The sequence below is a fragment of the Dysidea avara genome, chromosome 12, assembly GCF_963678975.1.
Source record: "Dysidea avara chromosome 12, odDysAvar1.4, whole genome shotgun sequence".
In the NCBI taxonomy this organism is placed as follows: domain Eukaryota; kingdom Metazoa; phylum Porifera; class Demospongiae; order Dictyoceratida; family Dysideidae; genus Dysidea; species Dysidea avara.
The window spans coordinates 18,589,936-18,602,758 of NC_089283.1; the positions used below are offsets into that span (position 1 = coordinate 18,589,936).

Here is a 12,823-nt window from a genome sequence, read left to right on the forward strand (position 1 = left end):
TGAACACATGTCACTTCTTTGATATTACTGTATTTGGCAGGGGTTCAGGTGAACACGTACCAACTATATATAAGTAGTTGAAATGGGTGGTAACTTTTGGACTAGTTGAAGAATCTCCTGTTTATAATATGTGACCATATTTTGGAAAACCATATATTTGGGTACATGAAAAATTTGTGGGAATGCTCAATTAAAAATTTCAGCGATATTTTTAAAATTAACTTTTTTATATATAATTATTCTGCTAAAGCAACTATTAAGCCTTCTTGCTATGAAATTTCACACCCATAACTTCTTTATTCTAGGAGATATACTCAATTATATCAGACCATGTTAGTAGTAGTTTCACAATGGGTGGGACAGCAATTAATTTACAAATTGGGTGATTTGCTCATTCCCAAAAGCAAACATTTTCTTGTCTTTACACAATAACACAAGTGATTTAATTGAAGAAAAGCACAAAGAACACATGATGAAACTATCAAGGATCTCTTTTCATCTATTTTAGAATGTAAAAATGGAGATCTTTGTCAACAAAGTGATTTGCCATCTATTTGTCACACCTAATCACTATGCAGTACTATAAACTGATAATGAAAAGTTATTGTTATGTATTAGACAGTAAATTAGCCATATCTTTGGAATGCTTCATTGTATCATCACAAAATTTTCACACAAGGTAGATAACCACTCAATGCTTCATTGTAGCTATAAAAAAAGAAAATTGGCCAATGTGCCCAAATGTATGGTTTTCCAAAATAGGGCAATGTGCCCAAATGTATGGTTTTCCAAAATAGGGTCACATATATGTGTGCACATTTACTTGTTTGTATTATCGTTCATTGCATAAAGCTATATACTTCAGTTAGTCCCAAATAGGACAGTTTGTTCAATTCCTGCGGTTCATTACATAACCATAATTGAGAGGCATTCCATAGAGAAAACCACATGCATGCCATTCAAATGGACGACTGACGAAAGGACCCCTCTTGGTATAATATATATATGGTTCACAAATTTGATGCAATGATGTTTGGATTAAAATGCTTCTAATTTGTGGCTAAAACATAGCAGAATGTTGAGGCTGCAGCTAGCATATACATCTGTCCTGCTTTGAACAGATTCTATAACACTCAACCAAGCTAGACACATTAGGTAACATTCACTGTGAAGCAATAACTGGAATGAGTCTTGGCACAAACTATACTTTCAATTAAAGTAGGGGTCTACAGACTGTTAATGCACTTATCTATATAAGACCCTGTAGTTGATGGAAGACTGAGATATATTTCAGATCCAGGAGAGAGAAGTATCAACACCGGACCAGGAACAACAACTGGACCACTCATGAAAACAAAACAAAAATGGGACTTGAAGTAAGTCATTCATAATTGTCAGATTCAGAATGAATTTGATGCTATGCCATTTTCTTACAATTGCCACAAATTAAAGGTTATTCAATGTGATTTAGGGATTTCTTAACTTGCACATCTTATCAATCAAGCCAAGGTTAGGAGAAATGTACCATCTTGCAAAATAAAAAAACGTGCGCATTGTTACCTATACCAATGTTAAGTCAACGATTGCAAAGTACTAAGAAATGTGTTTCTTCAGATAACCTTGTTAATGAACACAGTCATACTGAACTCTACAACAGCAAATTACTTCTTATTATACTTACTGAAATCATCCTATAATGCTGTATAAAAGCAACAAAAATCTACCAAAAGCTATGAGTTACAATACTACAACACTGCCGCATTTAGACACAATGATTATTTGTCCATTATTGTTAAGTTTTGCTTCAGCAGGTTTATTAAATCTCTCTTCCCCATCAAGGTTGCCTTCGATAGTGGTCACCATAGTACCATCCTCTCTGAATACAATTACTCTATTGTTACTTGAGCACACAAACAAGTGACCATCTCCGTTGCAACTGATGCCCAGAGGAAAGCATAATTTGTCATGGACTATTTCACGAAGAAATAATCCTTGTTGAGAGCTGAATATTTGAACACGGCTGTTCTTATTGTCAGCTACAAACACTTGGTCTTCAGCGGAATTGAGGGTCACACCACGAGGAAGGTGTAGCTGACCTGGTTCACTGCCCAGTGAGCCAAATGAGAGCTGGAACTTGTCACCATTAAATACTTGTATTCGGTTGTTTAGTGCATCTACCACATACAGAATGTTCTTTGAAGAAACTGCTAATGCACGTGGTTCGTTAAACTCTCCGTTCCTTGAACCTGGCTTGCCAGTTCCGACTTTTGAAATGAACTTTCCCAAAATGCTGAACTTTTTAACACAATGGTTATCCCTGTCCGCTACATAAATGTTCCCATCTGGGTCAGAGGCCAGTCCACTGGGCTTGTTGAGACAATCATTACGACTGAACCAGCTCGAGGCACCAGTCACAGACTTAAACTTCATATGCTTGTCAAAGAAGATCAGTTTGTTCATTTTCCAGTCGCTGATCACAATGATCCCATTGGTGCCAAAAGCTAATCCGTATGGACAACCAAATGGCTCACCATCACCATAAGACGTTACTGTCAATAATGGCCTGGCCCGTGCTTTAGCAGTGTAGTCAAGAAATGGGCGCATTGGTAAGGGGCCTGGTTTGCTACTCTTGGCTGGCACAGGATCAGATAGTTCAGTGTCCTGCATTACATCAACGATGCTCTTCATCTTGAAGTCAGCTGGTAAATTGCTTATCCCTTGAGGAGGCAAATTGGTGGCCTTCTTGCATACAGGACAAACTAAAATATCACGTTGCTTTTCACGTGACTCTTGATATTCTTCTAGACATCGTTTACAAAACGCATGTCGACAAGGTAACATCCTGGGGTCTTTGTACTGGTCACAGCAAATGGCGCACATAAGTTCTTCTCCTAATCGCGTTCGGAGATCACCCTTCACCGCCATCTTTACGGAATAGGGTTTCGTTACTTTCACATCGTTTGATGCCCGCTACGTAAAATAACGTAACAACACTGCGCTATAGGCGCTTTTATAAAACAATTATTAAGCACACTGACACGCTTTATCAAACCTCGATTCTGGGGAGAGGTGACAGCAGCCAGTGGCCTGTGATGACGTGCTACTAAGGGGGGTCTGCCAGGATAACAGAGGTGAGTTAAGTATGCATCAGTATGTATCACATCACCACCAAGATCACCACTGTTTGCCTGGTTGTAATGTTTATGCTACAATGCTATGAACAGAATTCTTAACATAGACATGGTGATAATTTCCTTCAGTCCAGATATATTTCAACTTGCCTTGGTCAATTATAGTAGAGGGGCAGAGGCTTAGATTGTCCCATGCAGTTGCAGATGGTTTTGCAGTGGTGTTGGTAGCTAGACCTATAGAATCCCCCCCCCCCCCCCTTCCCCTTAGAATTACCTGTGAGCATAACTACGTAGCTAATGGATAATACTGTAGTACAATTTCTGAAACAATATTAACTGTAAATTTACAAATTTTTGACAAAAGTAAAATTTGACAAATTGGTTAAATTTTAATTTGTCCAATAAGCACCTCAAAAGTCAGTGTTTATTTTTTGCTTTTCGTCAAATTTTAATTCGTCAAAGCTGATTAATAATATTGCAAATTTTTCAAATTTTTCTTTCGTCAGTACTTCCTGTTGTATCTGTAAAACTTTGTTAAATATCTGCGTACCTAATCATCTGTGCAGCACTGTCTGCCTTTCATTTGTGACAGTTAGCTATAGTGTGTGGGTCATGCCATTCTACAGGTGTATGTTATATATTACTCCACCATTACTGAAGCTCAAAGCAGCCACTGAAATCAATTTATTGTCATGCACAGTGCTGTATAGGTTGAGTAGCTGTATTGCATGATTAAACACCTTAAATTAATTTTTAATATTTCATTGAATTGGTTAATACAGAAATATTGGCATTGAATTACATTTGCAATCTTTGCTGATAGTACAGTCTCGTGCAAGGTTTTGTACCCTGCCCCATGTTGTGCGTGCAGATAACCTTTGTTATTTTATACAATTAGGCACGAGCAGCTGTTACTTCATAACATAAACACAATGGGCTGCTTATGTTGGGATGGTGGGATACAGGGAATTGGGGGATTCACCCATTCACCATAGGGACCTGCAATATATTAGTACAGACTGTCCCAATATTCAATGAGATTAAGTAAACTCAAGAGGGTTATCATTTCTGCCTTTTGTTATCCTGCGTGTGCAAGTTCAACTCTTGCTCGTGATTAGATATAATTGAATCACTCCAGTCTAACAGTTAAATTTCAAGTACATTTACTGCAAAATGGTGTTACACTGCACACAATCAGTAGAGTCTGAGTTAAAAGACAAACCAAGTGAATCGCCTCAGTTGGTAGGCATCAAATCATCCTCCATAATCAGTAGCAAACAAATCAAGGTACAGCAACATGCATGTGTGTGCCTTCAAAATAGCAGCTATACTGTTACAGTATGTAGTAAATTGAAATTGTTTACAAGAACTTTGTCCTGTACGCTGTCATTGCAAGGCATACCTACAGAATGTGGACCATGTCAGCCTGTCCAAGTGTGAAGTAATTTATTTAGCTGGTCTGCACTATATTGAACACCGACAATTCAGCACGTGCACTATTCTCTTTCCCTACATCAGGACCATTTCCCCCTTCACTAAAGGCTTGAAACATGCTATTATTATGCTATTACTATTACTATGTACTATGTAATTATGCATTGTGTGTTTGTACGGATTCCTTTGCTCTCGTAGACATGCCGATACCGTATAGCCTAAATATTTCGAGGGGCAAATATTTTGAGGTTGAGCAATGTTGCTAAAAATAAAATTTTCGTGGATTTACAAACACTCCCAAAATGTATTAGACTATATGGAGGTCTAAGTATTTCAAGGCTAAAATTTTCACTGATAACTCCCAAAACCGCGAAATCAGCGAAAATTTCCCCCCTCGAAATATTAGGCTATACAGTCGCTTAGCCAGACCACACATTTTTTTACATTTGGTCGGGGGAAAAAGGGTCTGGTCCGATTCGAATACCCGCACTTGTTCTCAAAATCCCGGTTGTGGCCGGGATTAATTCTATGCGCGCGTCCTAATGCATTCTCAAAGCATGCTTGAATGGACGTTAATGCCATTGAGGGTAATTGAAAAGATAGGATTCCGATCATTCAGTGACAAACAGGCAAGTTACGGTTTTGTAATGTTTGTATATAACATATAGAACAAGGCATAGCTACCTGGGGCAGTGACCTTAAATTTATTGACACAGCTATTGACGCATACAAGTACAGCTTCTTTCCTACTTCATTATGGAACAATCTACCTAGAGATACTATAAGTTGTAACAATTTAGATACTTTTAAGGAACATTTAATAACACTAGATTGTAACTTATAATTAGCCTTAATTATTACACCTATTGTAACATACTCACTCATGTGAGTTCTACAATTATTACCTATAATTATACAACCAAGTACTAAGAATAATACGAAATGCGGTTAAAATTATGTCATTAATAATGAATGAAATAAATATATAATAAATGATGTTTAAGAAAACTACGAGGCCTAGAGACATGAACTAAGCGGGGATAGATTTGCCTGTGAATGAAGGCACATCCGTATAATAAGTACGCCTGTTCGTGCTGATGACTTTACCGTACGTGTAGTTCTATATAATGCCCGGCACCACACCCTTGTTTAATTACAGATTGATTGAAGAAGAAGATTAGTAAGGCTACAGCAGAGCCAGAGGCCACCTTACTCGTAAACAACAACATTACAAGTATGTTTAAATGTTTGTAACTGTGTATTTTGTATGCAGGATATGCGCTCCAGGCCGCATGCAGTGAACAACCAGCTGATGACCAGTTAGGATACCAGCTGATGCGCTCTTAAACAACCAGCTGGAACAACAAGGTAATGAGTATTGTAATACCTGTACTTGCTTAACTACTAGCTAAACAAGAAGCCGATGTAGTGCTGCATATACAACAATGTGTAACTATCTCCTGTATGTTGTGCATGGCTGTATGCATAATATTATAGATTGTGATCACTGTGCCAATGCCACACCGCGGCTGATATACTGGCACATCAGTGGCCTCTAGTTACAACAGAGTCTGTTGTGCCATATTGGCTTGATTGGGATCAATTATTAATTGTGCCTTCACCATGTCCCTTGTTCTGCATAGCCTCACTTCACTGCTGAGTCATCTTGAGAAACACGTCACACCTACAATATATAACTACTTTCAATATAGCTTGATTTTTGTGCAGGTTGTGTTTTAGTATTGTGGTTTTCTGATGCCAGTTAAACTCCCTTGCCTGTGTATGTATGCATATGTATCATTTCCACCGGTACACACACACTGCTCTGAGTGCTGCCTATGGCACTGTTTATACTTGCCCAATGGGTAGGTTGCAACGTTGGTGTATGTACTTGGTTGTATGTGACGCGGTCCTAGTTATACAACCAAGTACTAAGAATAATACGAAATGCAGTTAAAATTACGTCATTAATAATGAATGAATAAATAAATAATAAATAAATAATAAATAATGTTTGAGAAAACTACGAGGCCTAGAGACATGAACTAAGCGGGGATAGATTCGCCTGTGAATGAAGGCACAACCGTATAATAAGTACGCCTGTTCATGCTGATGACCTTACCGTACGTGTAATTCTATATAACGCCTGGCACCACGCCCTTGTTTAATTACAGATTGCTCGAACGAGAAGATTAGTAAACGTCCGCGGAGAGGCCAGGTGCCACTTTACTGGTAAGCAACAACATTACAAGTATGTTTAAATATTTGTAACTGTATTTTGTGTGCAGGATATGTGCTCCAGGCGTCATGCAGTGAAGGACCAGCTGATGACCAGTTGGGATACCAGCTGATGCGCTCATAAACAACCAGCTGGAACAGCAAGGTAATGAGTAATGTAATACTTGTACCGGTAGTTGTATTATAGGTCTACATCTTCATCCTTCATCTGGCTTGCTAGCAGCTGAAATTATTTTCATTATACCGGCACCTTCATCTGGCTTGCTGGCGGCTGGAATTATTTTCCACTCGGCTTAACTACTAGTCTACTGTGAGTCTGTAATAGCTAAAGAAGAAGCCGATGCAGTGCTGCATATACAACAACGTGTAACTATCTCCTGTATGTTGTGCATGGCTGTATGCAAAATATTATACACTGTGATCACTGTGCCAATGCCACACTGCTGATATACAGGTTCATCACCAGTGGCCTCTAGTTACAACAGAGTCTGTTGTGCCATATTGGCTTGATTGGGATCAATTGCTAATTGTGCCTTCACCATATCCCTAATTCTGCATAGCCTCACTTCACTGCTGAGTCAGCTTCAGAGACACGTCACACCTACAACATATAGTTACTTTCAATATAATTACTTTCAATATAGCTAACTTAACTTGGTTTTTTGTGTAGGTTGTGTTTTAGTATTGTGGTTTTCTGATGCCAGTTAAACTCCCTTGCCTGTGTACGTATGCATATGTATCATTTCCACAGGTACACGCACACTGCTCTGAGTGTTTCCTATGGCACTGTTTATACTTGCCCAATGGGTAGGTTGCAACGTTGGTATGTCTACTTGGTTGTATGTGACGCGGTCCTAGTAATAATAATAATAATAATTATATTGATTGTAGTAAGCGTGCATAGAGTTAATTCCGGCCACAACTGGGATTTTGAAAACAAGTGCGGGTACCATATAGCCTAAATATTTCGAGGTTGAGCAATGTTGCTAAAAATAAAATTTTCACATTTGCAAACACTCCCAAAATGTATTAGACTATATGGAGGTCAAAATATTAAAATTTTCACTGATAACACCCAAAACTGTGAAATCAGCAAAAATTTCCCCCCTCGAAATATTTAGGCTATACGGTATTTGAACCAGACCAGACCCTTTTTTTCCCGACCAAATATAAAGGAAAAAAAGTGGTCTGGCCACGCGAGACTACCAATAGCTAACTACCACAATCAAAACTATACTTTCAATGTTAGTAATTTATAAGCCAACTCACGGAACTCTCTGTATTACTAGAGAAATAACTGAATGAGCTCTTAACCATTGGCTGAGGCATAAGACTTGGAAACAAGTATCTGAAGAGAAATGAAATGGGTATCTAAATGGTCCTGGACCATTCAGATACCCATTTCATTTCTCCATCTGTTTGTCCGTCTACATTCCATTTAGCTAAACACAATCAAAGAGAAGATCTTCTCAAGTTTAAAGTTCTTTTCTGTTTGTTTATTATTATAAATAGTGTAAATTTGGGAACTACACAGTGTTAAACTAAGGAAAAAGTTTAGCCAGTTTTCTAGATCTATATATGTGACCGAATTTGACAAAACAAGGCTTCCACACACATCCACTTTCATGACTTTGAAGCACCATGACTGAATGTAGGAGTATGCCATTAGTTTCAAATTTTGACCTGGTATTTTACAATGCTATGGAATAATTGAGTGAAAATTTTAGGTCAATAGCCTACTGAGTAGTCGAGCTACAGTTGGTTAAAGTCAGAAAATTGGATGTGTGTGGAAGCCTTGTTTTGTCAAATTCAGTCACATATAGTTTCTCATCCTCCTGTACTCAAAATAGCAGTGCAGGAGGGTGGATTTTTATTTTATTTTTTACTGACTAGTTAGCTGAATTAGCTAGCTAAAATGACTCATCTTAGACTGTTCTAGTAAGGTACCAACTTAAGAAGGTGCTGGATAGCTGCACTCAGCCACCAGTGGTGTAAAAAAGCCTTGATGAGGTAAGAAATGCATATGGCCATGCGGATGGGGATGAGAAACTAATAATTAAGTTTATGTGGCCTTACTGATAGAAATTGATGATGTGTAACTTGCACAATATAACAGTTACCAGTGCATGCTATCATTACAATGATAGGTTCACAATAGTCTTGTGCCCTGACTCCTTTTTCTTTTGTGTTTGGAGCATGAACAAAAGGAAGATGCCGAAAGAAGTGTTAGTATCTTAAGCTCATGCCATGTTATGGAATTTTGTTACTATAAATAGGCTCTGCCAATCACAGCACTGGAAGTAGAAGGTTAAATCATCAATCAGACTCAGCATTAATTCATTAGAATATACTTCCAAGCATTTTCGTCTAACAGGCGATTTTGATGTCAATGCATAATTGCTTTGCCTATGCTCCACAGTCACTATAAGCTGAAGGGTCACTGTGGGACATGTTGGAAAAATTATATGCTTTTGTTTGTGTGTGCCATGTACACTACAAAAATGACAAAAAATTGTGTGGAAAGCAGCTAGTGCATGTGAGAGAAATGAACAATGCATTAAACTTCAGGCAGGCAAACTTTGTGTTAAGGTGTGCCAGTTTGAAATACAAGTATGTATAGTGACATGTTGTGAACACGTCTACAAGGCGAGCTACAAAATGGACTGAGCTGTATTCCTTTGAGTTGAAAAGGGATGTGCTCCTTTTATATACGTGGATACTGTAAGAATATTACTGAAGAGCATGCAGCATTAAGGCTGTGCCTTAGTCTGGCAGCACCCGCCCCTTCGCTTTTAGAGTAAGGATCTGGTAACCGTAGTATATGGTACTTGTGCTACCGGAATTCAAATGTGGTTTCAAATTGCGCGTGATGTAATAATTTACCTGTTTTCAGGTTGTCGTAACTCGGCGAAGAAAGCACAAAACTTAATACTTCTGAACATAGGTCTACGGCGTGTGTATCTCAGAGTCTCGCTCGGAGAGTATCAGCTGCTTTCTAACTATTCCGAATTTGGTAACTATGGTTATTGTGTTATTCATGGTGCAAAGTACACGTTTTACATCACAAATGCTTATTTAAACTGGATACTGCGATTTGATTGGCTCTACCACTATAGTGGTACGTAGTAGCACAAGTACCATATACTACGGTTACCAGATCCTTACTCTAAAAGCGATGGGGCAGGCACTGCCAGACTAGGCTGTGCCTAAAGTAAGCTCTACTACAAAAACAGTCAAGAAGGTCCTTCAATGCAATTTTCAAAGTCAAGTATAATCTCTATGAATGGCACGAGTCATGCAATAACAAGTGTTGGAGATTGCATGAATGGGAAATCAGAAAGTAACACATTTCACTATATAATAATAGCTACACAGTATTTTATACAATTGATCTTAGCATCACTTTCAATTGTTTGTATAGTGAAAGTAAACTCACACTCAATATGTATATGATAATGTACTAATCAATAATATTGTCAGTATAGAGATGCATGATCATTGGATGTATGGAGTGTAGTCTGACTGTTGCACCTTGATCAAGTCTTGAATCTCTGGCTAAACACTTTCATCTTCTGCTACTGCAACATGTACAATGTTCAGGATGAAATGTCCCATTTTACAACTGCATACAATTTTATAGTGAAACTTGAGACACAGACAAGACTACAATATCTTGGGGAATGGTGCACCTACAGACCCCTTACAGTGGCGGATCTAGAAATTTATAAAGGGGTTTCCAGTTTGAAGGTGGACATATCCACTACATAGGAGGTGGAAGGATGCTACACTTAGGGGTTCCCAACACAAGGTGCTTTTTAAAATTTAATATTAACATGTGAAACATAATAAACATACAGGAATACTATAGTGTTTACAAGACATCTATTTACGTGTGGTCATATTAGGACATTGCCAACAGCATGATGTATTTTAATAGAGCAGTGATGACTTTAATAATACACTAGCAGCTAGTTGGAACCATCAAGAATTTGAAGTTTTCATTGCTCTTCTACCTGTAGCTGTGACTGTAGTAGCCGCTCTCCATGTTACTTGCCCATGACCCAGACTTTATAGAAATGATCACTATGGGTTTGTGAGAACTGTTGCTTACACTATTGTACTACATGCATACCTACATAATTATTGTAACTTTCGTTTCATTAGAATTGCTCAATACCAGTAAAATGTCAGCTCTTTGTATAGATACTACAAATTAGCTAACCAAGACACAACATGTCTTGTAATCCATGCAAGGTTCTAATGCATGCATGAATGCATTGCTAAGTGTTTCACTGTTATTTTAGATAAAGGACCACATGCGTATAACATTCTGGTCTACACCAGTGTACTGAAGAATGGTTTTCTGATGTGGGTGTACAAATCACTTGATCAATATTATACTGTATGCTATCATATACAATACTGTGCAGTCAGTAAGGAGCTGGTGTACATACTTGTAGATCTGATAACTATATTAATTTTGTAGATATCAGCATCAACTGGTCAATAGCTAGTATCTAGCAACTCAGCTGGCACATACTTACTCTAGAGACTTCTAATATAGCAGGGGTGGATCCAGAGTTTGGAAAGGGGGGGGACCTTGCTAAAAAAAGTTGAAGAGCAAAAAAAAAAAAATGTCACAACGAAAATAGCTAGTTATCCTTTACCAAATATATATTATATCACGTATGTTTTGTAAAATAAAATCCTTATTTATAGCTTCATAGGTAATGCCTCGTGAACACTGTGACTGCTTTATTAGAGTATTTGACTGCTCTATTAGAGTATCTCGATCTTGTATGCAATTTTTGAAGGGGGGGGCACGTGCCCCCCCCCCCCCCCGGATCCGCCACTGTATAGCTATACAGATGTTCTCGCTATATGTGTAAGACATTTCGCCATTACCAGCCTGATGCTAATGAGATGTCTTACGTAGCTGTGAGTCCTGCTGTATGAAATGTTGTAGCTGTTCTTGCTGAAACCTTGTGACCTTTCTAAAGAGTATGCAACCTTTGAATTACAGTATACATGGAATTGGTGGTCCAAGAGCTTCCACCCTAAAAAAGTCTCACTGTATAGTTGCAAAATGTATGTCAATTTTTGTTCTAGAATTAAGATTTAAATGGGCAGTCAGCTCAGCTGGTTTGCCCAAGGGCTGAAAACCCCAAATGGTACAATCAAATACATACATACGTACGTACGTACGTACATACAATTTGATACAGTAGTGAAGGTTAAGTACGTAAATATATTCATCCAAGTTTCTTGATTCTATTATATTAATTGGCAACTCATTCCAGTCTTTAACAGTTCTAAGATAAAAACTATATTTATAGGTATTGAAGGTTGCTTGTGGCAAAATGAAATGATTGAGGTGATGTTGCCTGGTACAAAATTGAGTTCTATGATGATGTGAGGGGATGGAGATCGGTAGTGTATTATTAATTATGTATAGAATAGTGTTAATCTTGATGACTGACGGTGTTGTTGTAATGTAGGTATACTAAGAGAGGACAATAATGACGTAACACTATTTCTGGAGTAATCTGATACAATCCATCGAGCAGCTCTTCTTTGCACCTTTTCTAACTTATATAAATGTCATTGTTATAATACAGATCCCAAACTGGGGCGGCATATTCCATAATTGGTCGAACCAATGTTCTCTGCAGACATGCACAAGTTGAGCTTGGTGTCATGTGACTAACTAAAATACAGAGGACAATATGTTCAGAATCCTTGTAATTACCTCACAAGGATCAAAGTTGTGGACAATCTAAATGCATGTGTGAGTGGTCTGTTGGTATGTGCTACCCTGTACACTTCTGTGAATGTATATATTCATTAATGCACATATTTATGTAATTTTGTGCCCCAGCTGCCCTTTCACTTTCAAAGGAAAAAATCTGGTGATTGATCTTCACTACACTACACTATACTATACTACATTGCACTAATTATGCAGTCTCTGTATGCAGTTTTGCACAGATGGGATCGGAGTCATGGGATATGTGACTTTC

At 38.0% G+C, this 12,823-nt stretch overlaps 1 protein-coding gene and 2 long non-coding RNA genes across 3 annotated transcripts; 2 read left to right on the top strand and 1 right to left on the bottom strand.

The window, feature by feature from the left end:
- Window positions 1-1,583: 1,583 nt before the first annotated feature.
- LOC136241886 (E3 ubiquitin-protein ligase TRIM71-like) lies at window positions 1,584-3,003 on the bottom strand. Its single transcript, XM_066033270.1, has one exon. The coding sequence runs from the start codon at window positions 2,923-2,925 to the stop codon at window positions 1,738-1,740; it is 1,188 nt and encodes a 395-aa protein (XP_065889342.1). The 5' UTR covers window positions 2,926-3,003; the 3' UTR covers window positions 1,584-1,737.
- Window positions 3,004-5,055: 2,052 nt separating this feature from the next.
- Window positions 5,056-7,620, top strand: LOC136241888 (uncharacterized). Its single transcript, XR_010694440.1, has 3 exons — window positions 5,056-5,933; window positions 6,740-6,797; window positions 6,854-7,620. It is a non-coding gene; the product is annotated as an uncharacterized lncRNA (long non-coding RNA).
- A 1,111-nt stretch (window positions 7,621-8,731) lies between these two features.
- LOC136241889 (uncharacterized) lies at window positions 8,732-10,988 on the top strand. Its single transcript, XR_010694441.1, has 2 exons — window positions 8,732-10,611; window positions 10,661-10,988. It is a non-coding gene; the product is annotated as an uncharacterized lncRNA (long non-coding RNA).
- Window positions 10,989-12,823: the final 1,835 nt, after the last annotated feature.